At 43.4% G+C, this 22,084-nt stretch overlaps 1 protein-coding gene across 1 annotated transcript in view; it reads left to right on the plus strand.

The window, feature by feature from the left end:
- The window catches only part of UPK1B (uroplakin 1B), a 29,603-nt gene continuing 7,519 nt past the window's right edge, over positions 1–22,084 (plus strand). The window contains exons 1-6 of the mRNA XM_038582925.1: positions 1–156; positions 11,279–11,366; positions 12,434–12,634; positions 15,635–15,709; positions 16,749–16,871; positions 18,963–19,142. Of these exons, the coding sequence (XP_038438853.1) occupies positions 11,298–11,366; positions 12,434–12,634; positions 15,635–15,709; positions 16,749–16,871; positions 18,963–19,142 (648 nt within the window). The 5' untranslated portion in view covers positions 1–156; positions 11,279–11,297. The remainder of the gene's footprint in view (positions 157–11,278; positions 11,367–12,433; positions 12,635–15,634; positions 15,710–16,748; positions 16,872–18,962; positions 19,143–22,084) is intronic.

The raw sequence follows: 22,084 nt of genomic DNA on the forward strand, positions 1-22,084 counted from the left end.
TGCCTCCTCCCAATCACAGACCATTCCTCCCTGGTCCAGGAGGTTCAGAGAATTGGTGCTGGGTAGAAAAGCACCTCAGGCCAGAGCAGCGTGCAGAGAGGGCCAGGACAGCCCAAGGAGGAGGAGGAGGAAGAGGAGGAGGAGGAGGAGAAGCAGGTGAGTAGTCGGATCTCACTCTGCAGGGAAGCCAACTGCACTCTCAATGGTTGGGTTGCTTTCCTGGGAGGTGAGATGGGGCCTGAAAGGGCGAGGGGAAGAAGATAATTTCCTCCTGAAGAGATCCATCATTTTTTGTAACTTAGACTATTATGACGATTTTGTTCTCTTTTACTTTAAATGTACAAATTGCCTTCTCAAACCTTTTGAAATTGTCCAGTTCTCAGAACTGAAATGAAGGATCTGAGAGTGTTATTCACCCATCCTAATTTTACCCTCCAATTTCCTGACCGAACGACCAAGAAAATCCAAGAACCCTGGGAAAACCTATGTCTCCTGATTAAAGTTTCAGACAGACCCCCGTGGACCCCAATTTCCTTGTGAAGTCAGAGAAGCAAAAAGAAAATTTAAGGAAATGGGTCATGTTCTTTCTTAATAATGTAGTAGAAAGTTCCCTGGTCATCTTGTCTGAAATCATTTGATCCTGCCTACTTGTAATGGAATATGTGAGGCAATTTACTCATGGTTTCTTCTCTGCAAACTCTGTTTAAGAAATGTGGCAGTTGAAATAAGTCAACAAATTAGCTTTATCTATGTAATGTTATTTTTACATAATTTATTTTTACTCTTCACCAATTAGTTGATCTACAGGGTCCACAGATCCTAAATATATTTTTCATTGTAACAACATTTCTACATGTAATACGAATTGAGTTTCCAATAATGCTAGTATTAGTTTATGTTTATAGGTTTAAAACTCCACTTATAACTAGTTTCAAAGATTTTGAACACATTTGGAATTTCTTTAATTTCAATGTCCTTTTTTAAATTAAAGACAATGTTGACCAATCATTTCTTCCCTGAATACAGTTGGCTAACCAGAAGAAGAAAGAATTCATTTAGATCTTATACACACACACACACACACACACACACACACACATATTTTCAAATCTTGTAAAGAAACAGTTTTCCTTTTGATTAGTTCTCCTTAATGAGGAAGAAATTTTCTCATTTTGCTTTTTTTTTTTTTCCTCATTTTGCTTTCTGCTGTAACAGCCTTTTTTGCTTTCTGCTACAATAGGCTGAAAAACCAAATCACCAATTTCTTTTTTAACTACCTGGAAAGAATCATAGACTTGTAAATCCAAAAGGGAATTTACACACCATTTAGTCGAGAAAAACAAATGAAATCTCAGAGTCTCTTGTTGACCTCTCCTGCTTACATTCTTACCAAGAGCAAACACCGATGAGTCCCTGCAGGCTGCCCACACCCCTGATGTTCCCTAACTGGGGCAAAGGCTGAATTCATAAAGAGGCGCCCTAATCTTACCTCCCCAAGGAGTCTCCATAGCATTCCTGCCTTGGGGCCGGGCATCCAGCTGGCATTGCCCGCCCCTGAGGTCCTCACTTGCCTGAGAATGAGCCACTGCTTCTTAGTCCTGACTTAAGGTGGGTGAATGACTCTGAGGTCAGCTGGCAAACATCAAGAGTCCAGAGCAGTGCCATCCAACAGGACTCTCTGTGATGATGGAAATGTTCTATACAATAACCACCAACTGCAAGTGCTATTGAGCACTTTAAATGGGGCTATTGCAACCAAAGGATTGAATTTTATTTTTTATTATTTTATTGGAGTTCAGTTTGCCAATGTGTAGCATAACCCAGTGCTCATCCCATCAAGGATTGAATTTTATTTTATTTTATTTTGAATTTTAAATCTTATGTAATTGAACTAGTTTGAATGAAAATAGCTACATGTGGCTACTAGTTACCATATTACTGAGAGCAGGTTTAGAGCTTGAAAGGGAGAAAAACCAATGGATGCTGTGAGCCCTGGGTGTCATGGCCATGGGAACAAGCACTGCTTGTCACCTTTCCCAGGGACTCATCCCTTCCCTAAATATAAGCAGACCAGCAATGGCTCTGATCTAAAATCCCCACACCCACCTTTCTTCTCCCCTCCAAGTCGAACAACTGTCTGCCTTTGTTCTGAGTTTCAAGGTCGGGGCTAAGGGAACAGCACAGTGTGTTTCTTGTTTCTTCCTCTCCTATTTCTCTCTCTCTCTTTTTTTCCTTTGTTAATCCAAATTTCTCTAGCATGAGCTAGAGTTTGAGGTGTGGTTTGCGTGTGCTCTGGCCCAACAAACTTGGGTGAGGAAAAGAGGTAATGAACTTGAAAAAATGAGCTCATGCTTGATGGGAGAGACTCACTTCTTTTTCTTCTGCTTTGAAAGGGTTTGTTTAGTGAGCAATGGTTTTTAGACCCATTCAATGTGTCTGGAAACATCAACACTACGGATATGAGTAATTTTTATAAGAAAACAAATGGAATGAGGGCACAAGGAAAAAAAAATAAAACCTAGCCTTTTAAAATGTTTGCCCTCCTCAGAGCAAAGGAGTTCCTGGGATGTTGAGCAATTGGAGTATATCATCATGGTGCCAGGCCACTGGGCAGTTTTCCACAGGGTGGGGCTCACAGAGGCTATTCTTGAATGTGGAAAACACTTTCGGGCAAGCTGCATACTTTCAGTCAAGGGTGATAACATTTCTGAAGTGGACAGCCACTAATTGGCTCTCTTAACAGCCCTCTACCAATCTCACCTTTTAAAATTCACCTCACCCCATTTGCTTGTTTTCTATCCCTGCCAAGTTAAAAAGCAAGTCTAACACCTATGGGGGAAGTGGTACGTTGGAATAACACACGAAAGTTTCCATAGACCCCATATTTGAAATAGCTGATACATACTGGAGGCTAAAAGGGCAGAAGGTAGGATGGGAAGACACATCATATTGCCAAGACTCAGTCTCTATCCACGGAAGACAGACCCAAGACCCCAGATCATGAGTTAGGGTAGTCCATTGAGGTTCTATACTCCTTGGGTCTCTTTCTCTCTCGTGTGTTTTTCTTCTCCCTTTGGAAATATAAGGGATCTGATAAAATTATTCACATTGAGGCATTGACACTGATGGCTCATAAGACTCAATGTGCCTCTTTTATATGGATGTGCATTCTGATCAGGAGCAAACGAGTGATTGTCTTGTGGGATTTTAGAAATTAGGGCAATGAGTGAGGAAGACTTTGAATGGAGGGCAAAGGCAGAAGGCTCTATCCTTGCCAGCTTTGTTTATGAGACTCCCTTCATGGCTTAACCTGTAAGGGAAAAGAACAGGGCAGGGCATTGGGGCTTTCTCTCAACTTTAAAGAGGCATAAAGGGAGGTGGTGCCTACCTATCTTAAAAAGAAGAATGATTAGTGACAAACTCGCTAAAGGGCTGTTAAGGGATGTCTGGGTGGCTCAGTGGTTGAGCGTCTGCCTTTGGCTCAGGTCATGATCCCAGGGTCCTGGGATCAAGTCCCATATCATGCTCCCTTCACAGAGCCTGCTTCTCCCTCTGCCTGTGTCTCTGCCTCTCTCTGTGTGTCTCTTATGAATAAATAAATAAAATCTTTAAAATAAATAAATAGGGATCCCTGGGTGGCGCAGCGGTTTGGAGCCTGCCTTTGGCCCAGGGCGCGATCCTGGAGACCCGGGATCGAATCCCACGTCGGGCTCCCGGTGCATGGAGCCTGCTTCTCTCTCTGCCTGTGTCTCTGCCTCTCTCTCTCTCTCTGTGTGACTATCATAAATAAATAAAAATTAAAAAAAATAAAAATAAATAAATAAATAAATAAATAAATAAATAAATAAATAAAAGGCTGTTAAGAGTCAGGAGATCTGGACTTGAATCTTGACTCTACAAACACATCTGTGATCTTGAACAAGTCACTTCCCCTCTGGGAGCCTCAGTTTCCTCATTTGCTCAACAAGAGGACTGACTACAAAGCCTCTACATCTTCAGCCAAATAAAGAGATATTTGTTTTAAGGAAATAGCTCACGTGGGTAGGAGCTCACAAGCCCCAAATCTGTAGAGCAACCAAAAATCCAGGAAAGAAGCTGATGAAGCAGTCTTGAGTCTGAAATCTGCAGTTTTGAGGTAGAATTGCTTGGGAAATCTGTCTTTGCCCTGAAGGCCCTCAACTGATTAGAAGAGGCCCATTCCTGTTGCGGAAAGTAATCTGCTTTATTCAAAGCCTATTGATTTAATATCGTGATTTAAATGTCAATCATGTCTGTAAGACTCTCTTCACAGCAATATCTAGACTGGTATTTGATCAAACAACTGGGCACCACATCCTAGGCAAAGCCCTAAGGAACACCACAGTTTTTATTCTGTATGTAGAATGGTGCCATCTGGGCCTCCCTTTGGTTCTCTCTCCATGCCTGTCTTCTCCGGTAAGGGCCATAAATTCATAATGTCTTTTTTTTTTTTTTTTTAACAGCTATCAGTGTGAAAATTTGTCTAAGTTTTTCTTGTTTTTACTTAATAAGTTCATTAGTCTGCCCTGGTGCACAGGTGTTCAGAGCCTTCAAAGAATTCTGAAGGCTTAGCCAGGCCTGACCATTTCCTTTCATAGAAATCACATTGCCTTTGCTCCAAGTGTGCCAGGAACCCCTTCCCAGACCCCTTCTCTGTCTATTATGGAAGTTGCCTCTTTTCCAGGAAACTTTCCTAGAAGTTTTCCACCCAACACAGGTCTCTTTGACACAGAGACTAGGTAATATCAACATTACCTCTTGACCAGGGTTTCCCAACTTCACTCTTGAGTGTCTTCTAACTCCCTGGGCAACTGCCTTTGAACTCAGTACTTTTCCTACATCTTTCATTCCTGTTAGTTCTAGAAGAGTGGTTCCTAGCCACGTGGGGGCTCACCATGTGGCTTGGAAATTCAGAACTGATGAGGGAAAACTCTCCACTCTTGCTTCAGCCAAACTTTGATCTGGTTTTATATATTCACATCACGTATTAAAATCATATGTTCTTTGAAATGCGGCTCTGTGTTTTAAAGCAAAATAAAATCACTAGTTTTCGGTGCTTTCACCATTCAAGTCTGTTGGCTTGGTCTATCTGCTTCAAGAAATTGAAGGCAAAAATAAAATTAATATTGGTTGGGTAATAATATTGTATTAATATTCACCTATATTCTCACTGAATTTTCACAGTAACCTTTTGAGTTAGTGATTATGATACCTGTTTAGAGATAAAGCTCAGTAAGATTAAGAAATGACCTGAGCTCACAAAACCGGTAAGCTGCAGAGCAGAGATTCAAACTCAGGTCTGTCCAAAGCCCCTGCTCTTCCCACTTTACTGTATTCTCTAACCCAAGCTAAAATCTACTTTATCTGCCTTTTATTTAGCAAAATAATTTATTGAGTGCCAACTATGTGTCAAGCACTGTGCCACCTTGGACCTAGAAAGATAAATAAAATGCAGTCTCAGGGCCTTCTCCTGCTTTGGAGACTCATGCAGAAAAGTGCAGGGGCCCCCTTGTATGTTGATACCAGGAGAAAAGAATGCAGAAGGGGAGCAGAATCCTCCCTAAGTAAATTCTGCGTCAGGAGGAAAGCGGCCTGGGCACAGAGGAGAATAACGAGTGCCCACTCTACATCACCTCAGTCTGGAGCAGAGGCCCTGGAGCTAGCCAAAGCCAGAGCGATGAAGCCCAGTATCCGGGTGTTGACAGTTCAGGAATGCTGATGGAATGCAGAAAGGGTCCCTCCCATCCAGATGTGCTGCTTGATACCTGACTCTGGCCACATACCCCAAGCACAACGGGGTAGCTTTTTTTCTGGTTCCAAAGAGATTATTACCCCACCCCACCCCTCACCCCTGAATCCTTCCATGGAAAATAAGAAGAAGCACACATGTGTAAGGCCTATAGATCCCTACAGCAGAGTGGATCCTAGGCAGGAGATAGAGGGAAGGTAGAGAGACTGCTTCACCTCAACCTAGAAGACATTGGCAGTGGGACCAGTCACCTTCCAACCTCCTGGCAAGGCCCCAGGAGTCACTAGTGCATAAAGCAAAGCCATAGCCCAATTTCCTGCTCTTCCTATGTCTGCCACTGGTTATCAATCACAATTTCTCATGTTTATAAGCAAAAAGTTTTTGCCAGCCACTTCCCCATCTTTTATCTCAGCAATCACAAAGACCCCATCAAACACATTGCGTTTTACCCATTTTATAAATGAGGAAGTAGACATTGAGTAGCACTGTCCAGGGGTCCACAGAAAGGATGGACAAGCCTGGGGTTTGAACCTTGGCATTCTGACCCCAAGTCCAGGGTGTGCTCACAGACTACAGCCACCAGGCTACACCGTGAGCCCTGAGAAGCCTACCCGTGGCTCCCTAACTACCATCTCACTGGACATTTGTGGCTGTGTGGCAGATGCAACAAATGTTTTGGGTCCTCTAGACACCAACCTAGTCTAAAACACAAGCAACCAAAGAGATGCTATGAAATGTCAGCTCACATTAACCTGCACATTTGCACCTTTTCCTTCCAAGAATTTCGGTCCTAAGAGGTGGGTGAAAAAAACTGCAGGGTTGGGATATATCTGAACAAGTTTTCTGGAAAAACATGTGGGTGCAGCCCTGGGTTTGAGGAAAATGTGCAAATATGCGTGCAATGTCAAGGAGCTAAGGAGACAGGAGCTACGGAGACACAGGAAGCTGGAGAGGTGAGTGAAGAGAGGCCCCGTGATTCTGACCTTGGCAAAGGCATCTGAGCCACATGGGGGACCTGTGTGGCTCTGCTTGGGGGTCATCACAGAAGTGAGCCAGGGGTCACTTTTATATTAGCTCTGTGACAGGACTTCAGAAACTGTATAGCGTTTAAGTGAAATATCCAAAGCCAGGCAGAGTTGGGTTTGAATCTCAGCTTTTTATTTTTTTTCAAGAGTATTTATTTATTTATAAATAAATAGAGAGGAAGAGGGAGGAGGGTCAGAGGGAGAGAGAGGAGCAGACTCCCCGCTGAGCAGGGAGCCCCAGACGGAGCTCCATCCCAGGACCCGGGACCATGACCTGAGTGGAAGGCAGACCCTTCCCTGACTGAGCCACCCGGGCGCCCCTGAATCTAAGCCTTTGCATTTTCTGGCAGAGTGGCCTTGAGTAAAAGTAAGCAATCTCTCAAGCCTCCCTCTCTTCATCTGGGAAATGACAAGAAAACAGATTCTCCCCTAGATGCTCCAGGAGGGCCGCTCTGCGGACAGGTTGATTTTATCCCAGTGAGACTCATTTCACACGTCTGACCTCCACCTCGGAGGTTACATTTGTGTTGCTTTAAGCCATTGAGTTTGTAGTAACTTGTTACAGCAGCCGTAAGAAATTAGTACAGATTTTGGTTAAAAAAGTGAACAAACAAAAATAAATAAAAATTAAAAATTGAAAATAAATAAATAAAATAAAATAAGTGAACAAACGCCCAAACAAACAAAACAACACCTCTTGGCTCTGTTGAGAGATGAGCATGAGGTGCCTACTGTGCGCTGAGGACACCCAAAGTGCTCATTCCATGACAGCTCTCATCATGGTTTTGTTATTTTGGAGGATGGGAGTGACTTCCTCGGTTATTGTGTGCCACTGACCCCAGAGGCCTGACGGAGAGGAGAATGCACGGGGCAAGGGGAGAGAAGGCTCGTGGCCTTGCCCATCACTACATCCCGGCCCTCCAGGGGTTCCCCCACAGTCAGGCTGCCTCCCCAGCACTTCCTACCGCTGCCCGGCTCAGTTCACTCTTCTCTTCTTTTTGCTCAAAGCCACCCCTCATCGACCTCCTCCTTCTTTTCTCCCACTCTTGTCTGGGTCCCATCCTGATCCTGACACGCAGTCCTCCCACAGAGTACCCATTTGTCTCTTCCCCCTTTATAGAACTTGCTTGTGGCAGGTCGTCTTTGGAAAAGTGGGTTATGGGGCCTAACGAATCACCCAGGCCCAATCCCACATTCAGGTCCCTTCAGCAACGCCCTGAAAGCCCAGCGTGGTGGCCTGCCTATACTCTTCCTCTTGTCTGTAGTCCTTTTTCCCCTTTGATTCGACCTACAATCATTTTTTCTTGAATCCATGTTGCTGCAATCACACTTGAAATTCCTTGCAAGGACACGTTGCCCTCTTTCTGTTCTTTAAGCCCAGCTAATCAACCCAAATAGGCTGCTACCCAACAAATGGGTGCCTAGCCCGGACTGGTCGAAATGGTGCTGCCCTTGGCTTCTCCAGACTTTTGCCCCTGACTCTCTATACTTGTGTTGTCTGAACTTTCCCCGTCTATTTATTTTTGTCTCTAGATCATCACTCAGCGGGTCGGGAGCAATGTCTGTGCATACCAGTAAGGAACTTTACATTGTGACTGGTCTGGTCACATGAGTAAAGATCTCCCTTGGTGGCGCCTGTGCGTTAACTCCTTCGGGGCACCCTGGCTCCACTCAGTCTGGCAGGTAACAGTCACCGGAACAATTGCAGGGAAGAATGAATGCCACTTCCAAGCAGAAACTACACACAAAGATCTTATCCCAGTGGCCCGCTTTCTTCTATTCAGTCAGCAAACGTTGATGGATGACCCACGGATGCCCTCAATTCTGGGCCCCAGACACTCATGGCTTATGACTCCTTCAATCCCCATAGCTACCCAGCTGAACGAGCAAGGGAAAATAGAGAAGTTGAGATTACTTGGAAGGTCATTAATGCTTACGGTAGAGTAGAATAATGAAGTTCAATTTGAGCAAGGTCTGAGTCACGTAGAAGGCTTGCCTCCCATTGATGCCCTGTACCAACGGGCACTGCAGCCACACTGCCTCCATTGCTACCTCAGGGTCACCTTGCTCTTCTAGGTCTCCGCTCCCTGACTTCTTCCTTTCCCTGGAATGTCAGCCACCCCACCTTCCTCCCACACCCGCCCTACACCTCTAGTCTCCTCACCCAAACCATACACACTCTGGAGGGCTTCCATTTCCATACTCAGAACTCCCACACAGCACTTAGGGTCTTACGGGATGTATTAAAACTATTTAGGAACTATCTCAGCTTCCCTGCTAGAGCATAAAATCCTAGAACACAGCAATCTCCCTTATTTATCTTTGTACACCTCAAAACTCAGGTTGTATCATTTAATACATTTTGACTTAGAGCCTGAGTGCAGGCAGTGATTCGTTATTCAAATCAGTAACACAGTAAGAGATGTGGATGGCTTTTCTTTCTTTCTTTTTTTTTTTTTTTAAGGATTTATTTACTCATTTGAGACAGAGAGAGACAGAACACAAGCAGAGGCAGAGGCCGAGGGAGAGGCAGAGGCAGGCTCCCCACTGAGCAGGGAGCCCTACCCAAAGCTCCATCCCAGGACCCGGAGATCTTGACCTGAATGGAAGGTAGATGCTCAACCATGTGAGCCACCCAGGAGCCCCCTGGATGGCATTTCTGAAGGCATTTGAAATATAAAAGCTAAAGTAATTGACCCAAAACACTTACCTCCGTGTTCCTTCCAGAGAATCCTCAGGGAGGGAGAGGCCTACTGAGTTTTAATGCCATACAAAGCACTAAACCTCGTGAATAATTTCTGGGAGCCAGGGTGGGCTGGGAGGATGGCCTGGAGCTCCAGCCACACTGGCCAACGCCTCCAGCCTAGCTCTTCCACTTACTGATCGCGTGGCCCCAGGGACCTTAATTACCTAAATTAAAGCTTTAGTTTCCTCATCTGCAGAATGAGGCTCCTCACCCTTTTTCTTTTTCTACCTAATCAGGTTATGAGAGTTAGATGTGTCCTAGTTGAGTGGCACATGGAAGGAACTTTATGTCAACGCCTCTTTTCCCACCCCACACCTTGTGCAATAGGGTACTTTTGATTTTTACTTACTTATTTATTCCAAGCTTTTCTTTAAATTCAAGTTAGTTAGCATATAGTGTAGTATTGGTTTCAGGAATAGAATTCAGTGCCTCATCCCACTCATCATATAACACCCAGTGCCCGTCATGACACATGCCCTCCTTAATGCCCATCCCCCACCCAGCCCGTCCCCCGCCCACCTCCCCTCCAGCAACCCTCAGTTTGTTCTCTATACCTAAGAATCTCCTATGGTTTGCCTCTTCCTGTTTTTATCTCACTTTATTTTTCCTTCCCTTCTCCTATGTTCATCTGTTTTGTTCCTTAAATTCCACATGTGAGTGGAATTGACTTATTTCGCTTAGCGTAATATGCTCTAGTTCCATCAAAGTCATTGCAAATGGCAAGATTTCATTCTTTTTGATGGCTGAGTGATATTCCAGTGTGTGTGTGTGTGTGTGTGTGTGTGACATCTTCTTTATCCATTCATCAATCAATGGACACTTGGTTCTTTCCATAGTTTGGCTATTGTTGATAATGCTGCCATAAACATCAGGGTGCATGTGCTCCTTCGAATATCTATTTTTGTATCCTTTGGATAAACAGGGTACTTTTAAAATTGCCAGCTATTTTTGAAGGTAACAGAATATTCTGATAATAATGATTTTTAACAGCTGCCTGTAATCGATATGGGCACCAACTACCATCTCTGCCATGGATTTACCATTTTCTTTTTTTTTTTAATTTTTATTTATTATTTATGATAGTCACACACAGAGAGAGAGGGAGAGAGGCAGAGACACAGGCAGAAGGAGAAGCAGGCTCCATGCACCGGGAGCCTGACGTGGGATTCGATCCCGGGTCTCCAGGATCGCGCCCTGGGCCAAAGGCAGGCGCTAAACCACTGCACCACCCAGGGATCCCAAGGATTTACCATTTTCAAATAATAATTTAAATAATAATAATAATAATTTTCAAGTTATCTTTAATTGTTCTTCTCTTATCCAACACCAAATACTTAAGCAAAACCTTTTGGGTCTACTTTAAAGTATCTCAAATCCAGGGGCACCTGGGTGGCCATTGACTGAGCATCTGCCTTCAGCTCAGGTCGTGATCCTGGGGTCCTGGAATCAAGTCCTGCATCCATCTCCCTGCAAGGAGCCTGCTTCTCCCTCTGCCTGTGTCTCTGCCTCTCTGTGTCTCTCATGAATAAATAAATAAAGGCTTTAAAAAAAAATGCCAGTGATTCGAGAGCTTAGTAACCAAATTCCCTCCCTTGCTAAATGATTGCCTGACTTTGGTTTGGATGCTTCGGAACACAAGAAGGTGATACGTGATAGTGTGAGGTAGGCATATCCGGGAACTTGGAGCGGCATTTGTCACCTGGTCCGATTCAGTTGTAATGTTCTCCATTGTGTCTTCAGCTTGTGGGAAATCCTGAAGATGGCCAAAGATGACTCCACTGTTCGTTGCTTCCAGGGCCTGCTGATTTTTGGAAATGTGATTGTTGGTGTAAGTAACAAGTATTTTTCAGGAAGTTCTTTCTGAAATCATGGTTTGGGGATTATTTTTTATTATTTGGATTATTATTTATTTTTCCTTTAAACTCTCACTTTTGAAAGTTTAAAGGAAAATAATGATATAATTACTGGCTTCCTCTCTCTTTTCTTTTTTCAGGGAATGTGATAGTAAAATATGTTAGCTAGAACTTGATTATATAAACTATCATGTGGAACTGTGCAATATGTTGAAAGACCATGATTTTAAAAAAGAATGGATCTTTCCCTCCCAACCTTAAGACACAAAAATCTGAAAGAAGCCAGGTCAACCGTGGTCAGTGTCCAAACATTCCCACCACACACAGGCTGTGGTGTTTCTTTCCTACTTCACCTCAGTTTGATTTCCGTGGAACTGTTCTATTAAGCCTGTTGGGGATAAATGTTTGCATTTACTTGTCCTTATCACACAGAAGGCAATACCAGGATGTGAGAGTGGCTCAGAGGCCACACTGTGTGGGTGTGGCATGCTGACAGAGCACTTGAGAGCCAGGATCGCTGGCTCTGGGCCCAGCCTGCCTCCAAGTCCATGTGACTCTGGACAAGTCATCGGCTTTCAAGGCCAACGTCCCTGGTCTATAAAATGCAAGGGGTGAGAAAGATAACCACCAAGGTTCCTTCCAGCTCTAATACTCAATGCCTCTCTGGCACCAATGAGCATGACCAAGAATGGGTTAAATACTATAATCCAGGAATTTGGGTGAAAGGCAGTGGGAGAGTGGGAGGTGATCTCCCCACAAGATGTTGCTTGTGCTTCATGCCCCCAAGGACTCTAGATGGTCTGAAATTGCCTGGGTCTTTTCCCAAACAGCAATAAGGGAGTGACTTGTGGGAGGAAGCATGCAATGTATTAATAGGATGGTATGAGCTGTTTGATGTCCTGGTGATGAGTTTAAGTCCATCACTTTGAGCCTCTGCAGGGACGGAATTAGTCTCTCTCATAACCCCCTTCCCACCCTTCTGCATCCTTCTCCCGATGCTTCTCTCCTGCCCCCCAGCCTGACAAACGCCCTCTGCCCCCAGATGTGCGGCATCGCCCTGATGGCAGAGTGCATCTTCTTTGTATCCGACCAGCACAGCCTGTACCCGCTGCTTGAAGCCACCGACAACGATGACATCTACGGGGCGGCCTGGATCGGCATGTTTGTGGGCATCTGCCTCTTTTGCCTGTCTGTTCTAGGCATTGTAGGCATCATGAAGTCCAGCAGGAAAATCCTTTTGGCGGTGAGACCTTAAAACTCTCTACAGTTGCTCCTGGACCGATTTTGGTGGACTGTTTCTTCTTCCCTGAGCGCAGTGATTTGGCTTACAGTGGGGTAGGTGGGAACAGAGAGAGCCAGGTGGGGGTGAGAAGGCGCAAAAGACTCTCCTGCAGTGAAGCTTGTCCATGTGGGGGTAAGGATGCCCTCCACCATTGCAAGTCCAGAAGATTCCAGTACAGAGAACCCACAGAGGAGAAACATGGGGGTGATCCTGTTGAGAATTTTTCAGATCTGTGCTTCTCCACCTGGTATCTGCATGCATCCAGCAGGTAGCCAGAAGCTACATAGGTCAAAGGAGAGACAGCGTGAGAACATGATCATTAGGCTTTTTTCTCTTGACAATAAGGAGTTTAAAGTATTATTTTAATACCAATCAGTCATTCATATCTTTGGATGTAAAATGCAAAATATGTGTGCATTTTTAAGAGACAGCATGAGCATTTTCAGACATTTTTGAGCTCAAGGCTGATGATTTTGTATAATGACCTGCGTTTCCCATATTTTGTATTCACTCTACTCTTCAGGGACCCTAGAAAACCTTGACACGCAGCACTATAGAGCACAGCATTGGCCCCACCTGCCTGGGGAGCCTCTAACACTACGCAGCCGCAGAGGCTTCAGCCCTAAGCCACAGACAGCAAGGTCATGTCCCGGCTTCATAGATGGAAGCAAATTTGCTACCAGCAAAGCTAAGAACCCTTGGAATTGGGTCTAGACTTCGATTCTTGGCCCCCATGCCCAGAACAGTGGTTTTTTCCTCACACTGTGATGGAAACCCCCCACCCCCCACCCTGAAATAACTCTCCTACCCAAGTGCTGCAGGACTTGAGTTACATCTTTATAGATCAAGCCCAGCAACTTAAAGTGCTTGTTGGTTTACTTTTCCTGTGATCTAAACTTTGCCCTGACACCCAGGGAATGCAGAACATTTACATTCTCTGATTCCTTTAGCATGAGTTTGTTCTGGGACAAAAGCACCCACTTACTTGTTCAGGTGGGTAAAGAATGCAGGGAAAGGGAGAGGAGGGGCAGGTATCCCCAGAGACAAGTTTTACCTGCATCCTGGTCTCACCTAGGGCAGCCATGTATACCTGACAAAGCCAGGAGGGAACATTCTTCACCGTGTCCTGCAAAGAGAAGGAGCAGGGCAGCTGCCCAGGGGCTGGTGGGGAAAAACCCTGCATCCTCAGCGCCTCCTTTCTGGAGTGTCCTTAAGGGGTTTCCCAGCCCCTTGAAGAGGAGCCATCAAAGCCCTTTTTTTCAGTGTGAAAAAGTTGTCATAAGTGTCATATAGATACTAAAAACCCATGCACTAAGCTTTTTTTTCTATAACATTTCAGCTATCAAAAGATTTGATGTATTTATGTTTAATGTATTTTTATATATTTATGTCTGCTAGAAAGTTCAACAAAATACTTTGTTGAACAAAATCCTTTCAACTTTTTTACAAAGGAATAAAGGTGTGATATTTCTCACACTTTTAGGTAAGAGTGTTGAAAGCAATGTAAAATGTTTCCTTTAAAAAGAGCATAGAAGAGGCAAAAAGAATGACAGGCTACCAAATGGGAAAAATCTGTATTTTCAATTTTTTCCCTTTTTAAGAGAAATTCTCATGTTCCCATGGATACAAGTGGATAGATAAAAGGACAAAATCAGGATGGATAATTAGATTTGTCAACTTAAAGAAATGAATATTATGGTGACAGTATAAATAATGTCCTCCTCAAGGAGGAAAATAATCCATTTGTCTGTTCATTTAAATGTGCAAAATATAATCATGAGAGTATTAAAAAAGCTCTTTTTTTCTTTTAAGGATTTTATTTCTAAGTAATTTCTACAGCCAACATGAGCCTCGAACTCACAACCCCAAGATCAAGAGCCACACGCTCTACCGACTGAGTCAGGCAGGTACCCCCAACCAGCAAAGCTCTTAACAAAAAACAAGGCAGCAAGTGTTATGAGGCCTCTGGAGATGCTCCTGCTGCTAACTCCCTAGCCGAAGCCTTTCTCTGAGTAGTAGCTGAGTAGTTAGGGCAGGAGAGGGTCCTGCTCAGGGGGCCATCCCTGCCCTGGAGAGAGAACAGGTTTCCTTGCCCTCCCCCATGGACACTGACTGCAACGCCCCCCTAGAAGAATCCAGGGAACAAAAGTGAACATGCAGGGTCCAGAAAAGCAAAGACAGACCCTCACAAATAGTCCTCATCCCAGATTCAGAGGCAACTTGACGTTCAGATATCTTTCAGTCATAAATAGAAGCAGTATGGTGGGGAGGCACCATGCAAAAGCGTGTGTGCCCATGTGTGAGTGTGGACACACACACACACACACACACACACACACACACACACACAGCAGCAACACAGTGAGGTCTGTTCCACTCGCCTGACCCGTACCTGGAAGGCTGGGGCCTGAGAGAAGAGTGCTGGTGAAAGGCAGTGTACCAGGATCCACTCCACTCTAGTGAGACTGGACCCTTATCAGGAGGGACAATGGATATTAAACACGATCTGGTTTATTTTTTTCTGGCCTCTGTAATTCTAAATTTTCAGTAAACTATAAAGAAAATTTCCCTCAGTGAGAAGGAATTTATGGAGCTCTCTATAGTGTCTGATCCACCAAGACTCTCTTGCCAGCCATTGAACAAACACACATACACACATCAGTTCATTCTCTTGATTTGTTTTTCTCATTCAAAACAGAAATGTAGGATACAGGACTGAGAAAGCTCTGTATTCAATAGTCGTTTGTTCTCTGGGCATAAGGAGGGAATTGGGCTGATTAGCACCTAGCACCAAGTCCTGCTCCAAACAGCTGATCAATGAGTGTTTGTTGAATAATTTCATTAATGACTAGATGGCTATACTTAGATGAATATGCTGAAAGACTATAACAATTATCTTTTTTAAATTCTCTTTTTTGGAGATAAATGTAATTCTTTTTTTCCCATTTGTTTCCCTTCCAGTATTTCATTCTGATGTTTATAGTATATGGCTTTGAAGTGGCGTCTTGTATCACAGCAGCCACACAACGAGACTTTGTGAGTACAATTGCAAAAAGCACAGAGCAAAAATGATCATGTAAGTCATCATTATCATTATAACAACGTAATAGCTGACATGTATTAGGCCCTCAGTCTGTACAGCCACTCTAATATGTGCATTAATATCATATATAACTTTACTTAATCCTCATAATAACTCTATGAAATAGGTATTATCACTATGGTCACTTTACAGGTAAAGAAATGATGCTTAGAAAGGTGAGGTAACTTGTCTGAGGTTACACAGTTGGTAAGTGAAAGAAAAGAGCCCTGAGGGACACCTGGGTGGCTCAGCGGTTGAGCGTCTGCCTCTGGCTCAGGGCATGAGCCTGGGGTCCTGGGATTGAATCCCGCATCGGGCTTCCCACAGGGAGCCTGCTTCTCCCTCTGCCTGTGTCTCTGCCTCTCTCTGTGTCTCTCATGAATAAATAAATAAAATCTCTTAATAAAAGAGAAGAAAGAAAGAAAGAAAGAAAGAAAGAAAGAAAGAAAGAAGAAAAGAAAAGAAAGAAAAGAAAAGAGAGAAAAGAAAAGAAGAAAAGAAAAGAAAAGAAAAAAAAAGAAAAAAAGAAAAAAGAAAAGAAAAGAAAGAAAAGAAAAGAAAAGAATGCTGAATCCAGGCAGAGCGACGCTCCGGGCCCAAGCATACACTGCTGTGCTCTTCCCACTGCACTGTGGCCACTGACCCTGCAATAGGATGATGTCATCCACCACATCTAAGACTTCCTCTCAATTCAGCATCCTGCTTTCTCTCCTTTTCTCCATTTCCTAGCCTAAGCCTAAAATGCCTGTCCACCTTGGTCTCACTGGGATTTCTTTGAAGATGATGGGAGGGAGGGCGGGGGTGTCCTTCTTCCTTCATGGGGACTTCAGCCATCCAGAGCACCCTCACACCCACCCCGTCCCTTTTGGTGCCTCTGAGAAGTTTTGCTCCAGGAGACAATGTTCAGTGCCCCTAGCAACAGGCTGAGCAAATCACTTGGCTTCCTTGGGGAGAGTGTGCTAACTCTCCTTTTGTTGTCTCTTCCCACCATAGTTCACACCCAACCTCTTCCTGAAGCAGATGCTGGAGAGGTACCAAAACAGTAGCCCTCCAAACAATGATGACCAATGGAAAAATAATGGAGTCACCAAGACCTGGGACAGACTCATGCTCCAGGTAATGCCTGCAGTCTTGGGGTCATAGCATTCTATACCTAGACCAGTATCCAGAGGGAAGGTATGGTTGGGAGTAAATACAAAGAGTGAGGACCACCACCTCTAGGGTGGTTTCCTTTAAAAAGAGATTGGACTGGGGCACCTGTCTGGGTGGCTCAGTGGGCTAAGCGTCTGACTTGTGATTTCAGCTCAGGTCATGATCTCAAGGTCATGAGATCAAGCCTTGTGTCGGGCTAGGCGTGGAGCCTACTTAAGATCCTCTCTCTTCTTCTCCCTCTCCCTTTGCCTCTCTCCTCCTGCTCACATAGGCTCTCTCTAAAAAAAGAAAGAAAGAAAGGAAAGAAAGAAAAAGAGATTGGACATAGGCCAGTTCATTTATTTATCTTATCTATTCCTCTTGTGTGCACATCACTCAGTGGGACTCCTAAGTCTATATTTTATTTTTGAGTGATGACGTTGATTAACTTCCATTTAGGGATAATGACGTTGTTAAGAAATTTAGATAAATCACACACCCTCCCTCTTGGAACTCAAGCATCACTTACATTGAAAGAAAATGTTTGCTTCCTCCACACCACAGTGAACGCAAATGGCAATTATTGCCTATTTTGCTTATTTAGAACCTATGGGCTAGTCCTGCCAAGGACCATGGGCTATGACTTGACTTGATAGCCCACTTTTGTCTAACTGGCCATTATCCCTTATATGCAAGTGTACCTTAAATGTCATCAAAAATCCAAGTCTTTCAGAATATCCACTACTGCCCCTATACTGCCTTATGTATACAAATTTCTATCCCTCCTAATCTGACCCAACTCTCACACTGACCCCTGCCTCCCCTCCCCCTCCACTGGCTCACAGTACATCATCAGCAAACTCTCTTATAGCCTCTGACCCGTTTTTGATGTCTCCTTACCCTCTATCCTCTGTCACTTCCTTCATTTACCTGAATATTCTCATTCCAATCATTCTTTTTACCCCAGTAGGACCTCCCAATCATTGGTCACTGTTTTACTTTCTATCATTCTTCTGACTATAGGTCACGTACTTTTTCCACTCTGTTAGCAAGTACTAAGCTCTTCAAATGAAAATGCAAATCCCCACACATTTGAAAAACCTCCTTACCAACTTTTAAAACCCCAGTCTGAACTTGACCATTTCCCCCCAAAAGGCTCAGGTCAAATACAGGATAATTATTTTCCTTTGCAAGATATTTTCCATAATCCAGTGGCAAAGTAGGATATGCCTTAAAGCCAGCTGATTTATCATCAAGTTTGTTTGAAAGTAATTTATTCTGAAAGTGGAGAGGGGCCTGTAGTTTTAATTTCTTCCTCTGAAACATTTTAGCAGAATTTCTACAAAGGAAGGAACGTGATATGAAGTATGTTTTATTCCCTAACCTCAACTCTATCCAGAGTGTAAGGATATTAGGTATGTGTTCCTTGATCTTCCTCTCCTATGTAGAGGCATAGCTGTTTGCCACCAGGTTTTGGTTTTTTTTTTTTTCCCAGTGTATTTTCTCCCATTATAAAAGTAATACATGAGTACTCTAGAAAATGTTAAAAGTGCAGAAATGTAAAACAAGAATTACTCATCACTTCTTTGTCACTAAAAATTGTAATTTTCTGATTCTCAGTTTGCTTATGTGTCCTATGAGAATAATCATACCTCCCTCACATTGTTGTATCAAGATATTAGTATTAATAATAATTAAGGGTTTACCATGGGCAGACACGGTACTAGAAAGGTCAGGCACATTAGCTAATTTAATCCTCAGAGGAACTCCGAGGACCACGGACTGCGTGAAGGAAACAAGGCCATGTTTTACAGTGAAGGCAAATGAAGCATAGTAGGGAGTTGAACTCATCAGAGGCTAAAGAGCTCATTAGTGGCTAGTAAAGTAACAAATGTTGGAGCACTTTGTAAGCTCTAAAAGGTTATCAATACTCTCAGCCCTTGTTTGGGGAATTTTAGTAAACGTAAGATAAGGTACACTTTCCATATCTTCTTTCTCCATGAAATCTCAGTTGCTACGTTGATGGCTCTAGCAAGGAGCATGGAAGAGAATTTTGTATCTCTCCTCTGCTGACAGGACCACTGCTGTGGGGTAAACGGTCCATCAGACTGGCAGAAATATACGTCTGCCTTCCGGACTGAGAACAACGATGCCGACTACCCATGGCCTCGTCAGTGCTGTGTGATGAATAATCTTCAAGAACCTCTCAACCTGGAAGCCTGCAAGCTAGGAGTGCCTGGTTACTATCACAAGCAGGTGAGTCCTCTCTGCCCAAGACCTGCCAGCAGGATTTCTGCTCTATATGAGGGAAATACTATAGGCAATCTAGTCTATTATACCTATTAACTATAGGTAGTAGATTCCACATCCTTTTTCCTAAACCTCCGTGTCAACTATTCCCTTCCCTGTGAGTAAAATGTGAATGCTAATCTCAGGCTGATCAAGGAGAATCTACATTTTAATAAAACTAACAGAACATGAGAATTGCAACAGTGAAGTCCGACTTTGTTTATTTTTTTTTTTTTTTTTTTTTTTTTTTTTTTTTTTTTTTTAATTTTTTTTTTTTATTATTTATTTATTTATGATAGGCACACAGTGAGAGAGAGAGGCAGAGACACAGGCAGAGGGAGAAGCAGGCTCCATGCACCGGGAGCCCGATGTGGGATTCGATCCTGGGTCTCCAGGATCGCGCCCTGGGCCAAAGGCAGGCGCTAAACCGCTGCGCCACCCAGGGATCCCCCGACTTTGTTTAAATGCAAACTATTTGTACAATAGAATTGGCATTTCAAAAACTATTGCCGTTAAACACAGATTTGTTCTATTTTTGCAACATGTAAATCAGAAGAGGTGTATACAAAAACAATGTTTTGCTAGTGCCAAGGCAATGGCGATTGCTGATGGCAAATGCAGTAATTATATAACCACTTTCATTATTCAGTGGCAATATAAGATAGTTTTAATAAAATATTAAGTTGATGATTTGGGTAGAGGCACTTTACATACAGATGGTTTCTGAGAAAGTGTTTCCAGCCTGATGAGAAAGATAGAACGATCATGAAAACTAACATTTATTGAGTACTTACTAAAGCCAGATACTAATCCAAGTGCCATCCATATATTAACTCATTTAATGTTCAAAGGTAGGTGCCAGGATGATTATTTTATGGATGAAGAACTGAGTTATAAGAAGTACCTTGCCCAAGGTCACTCAGCTAGTAAATAGTTGCATCAGGATTCAAATTCAAGCAGTCTGGCTCTGGAGCCCAGATTGTAAGCCAAGAAAAAACTTGGAAATATTCCCAAAAAGCCTGATGAGAATTCTCATATACTTGTAGTCAGCCTCTGAAATGCTTACGCTGCTCTGCAAGTTTCTGCTTTGAGGAAAGCTGGTTGTGTGCCAATTCATTAAATATTGAGAAATGTCAGACTCCTTAGTCTGATAGCACATAGTACACAGTGCACTTTCAGAATGAAAGACACTGAAGAGCTGATCATCGTGCCATATCTGGAAGGGTACCTGGACTCGGATTGGTTGCATTAATCCAGAAGAGGACATGGGAGTGATACAGATTATTTTGCAGAGTCCTTCAGAACAATCCTTATTTAGCTTTTCAGCAACATTGTTTTGGTGTCATTTTAATCAGTTACATTCAAGCTGCTCTAAAAATTAAATTCATTCCTTATAATCACAATATGCAATATAATGACCACTCTCAGGAGTAATAAATGCTTTCAGTATTTCAACCTTGGCACGGGCCCACACAAACGTGTCTTGATTGGATTGGATTGCATATAAACCGTATCATCTCTGTGAAAGGGACAATTTGCTCTCAGATAGTCAGATAGTCAGTGTATCTCCCTAGGACATGCAATGTTCTTTTTCTTTTTTTTTTTTTTTTTGAAGATTTTATTCATTTATTCGTGAGAGACACACAGAGAGGCAGAGACAGGGGAAGCAGGCGCCATGCAAGGAGCCCGATATGGGACCGGAGCCCAGGACCCCAGGATCACGCCCTGAGCCAAAAGCAGACACTCAATCACTGAGTGACCCAGGTGTCCCAGACATGTAATGTTCTAGTAGCGAGGGACCTCCGCATGAGTTTTGATAACCCTTCCCACCTCCTCCCGTAGGGTTCCTTGGCCTCGCCTATCCTAAACATTTTTACCTCCTCTACCCACCAAATACACCACAACTACAAACTTACCATCATGCAACCCTACTCCCCTGTCAAGTCCTGTGCTTGAAATTCCTCTCTGTCTCCAGCTCCCCATGCTACCATTGTCTCAATCTCTCATTCTTCCCCCTCAACATGATCTCTTATCTACTAGTCCTTTCCACTTCTCCCTCTCCTGGCCCCCAGATTCCCACACACCACTGCTCTTTCTGAGTTCTAGGTCCTGGTAATCCTCCTATAGCAGACCTTTTTCCCCCAAGGAAAATATGCCACCTTCATATACTTTATGGCAGTTGACACCTTGAGCCATTGTGTAAGTATTTGCTCCCAAGTCTATTTTTTCTGAGTCTCCTTGAGGACCATGCATTACTCAATTCTGGATCTTCAGTACTTCACACCTCCTGCCTGGCTCAGAGCAGACACTGAGAAATGTTGGGTGGGTGGGTGGGTGATTGAAGAGGGGAATGACTCTTTCCTATCCATGTTGTAGCTTTTCGAAATCTACGTTGCACAAATGAAGGCTAACAAAATCAGGGATATCATCATAAGTGTGGGGGGAAAAAACTAACCAGAATTTCACATAGCATGTCAGAGGCAGATATTTGTATTCTTACTCATGGTCCATCTGCCGCAGAAATGCTATGTGCAAATTCTGATTATGGTACCTCAAGAACATTATCACAGAACTAAGGAGATCAAGGGATGGACTGTTACAATGATTTTTTAAAAAGCAAATTAATTAATTAATTAATTAATTAAAAATAAAAAAATAAAAGCATCATGATAAGGAACTAAATTAGAAGAGGTGAAAAAACTGGGGTTTTGTCTGTGATTTCCATGAGAACAATACCCATGTTTGTCTGGTCACCGCTGAGCCCCCAGCCCAGGGTCTGGCACCTGACATAAGTGGGTTCTTATACATATTAAGACAAACAACCACCTCACCTCCCAGGATTGTCAGGAGGATCAGTGAGTGTTGGATAGAGGAGTGTTTGTGAGCTACTGTGTCACAAATGATACTGT

Source organism: Canis lupus, chromosome 33, assembly GCF_011100685.1.
Source record: "Canis lupus familiaris isolate Mischka breed German Shepherd chromosome 33, alternate assembly UU_Cfam_GSD_1.0, whole genome shotgun sequence".
NCBI classification, from domain to species: Eukaryota; Metazoa; Chordata; class Mammalia; order Carnivora; family Canidae; genus Canis; species Canis lupus.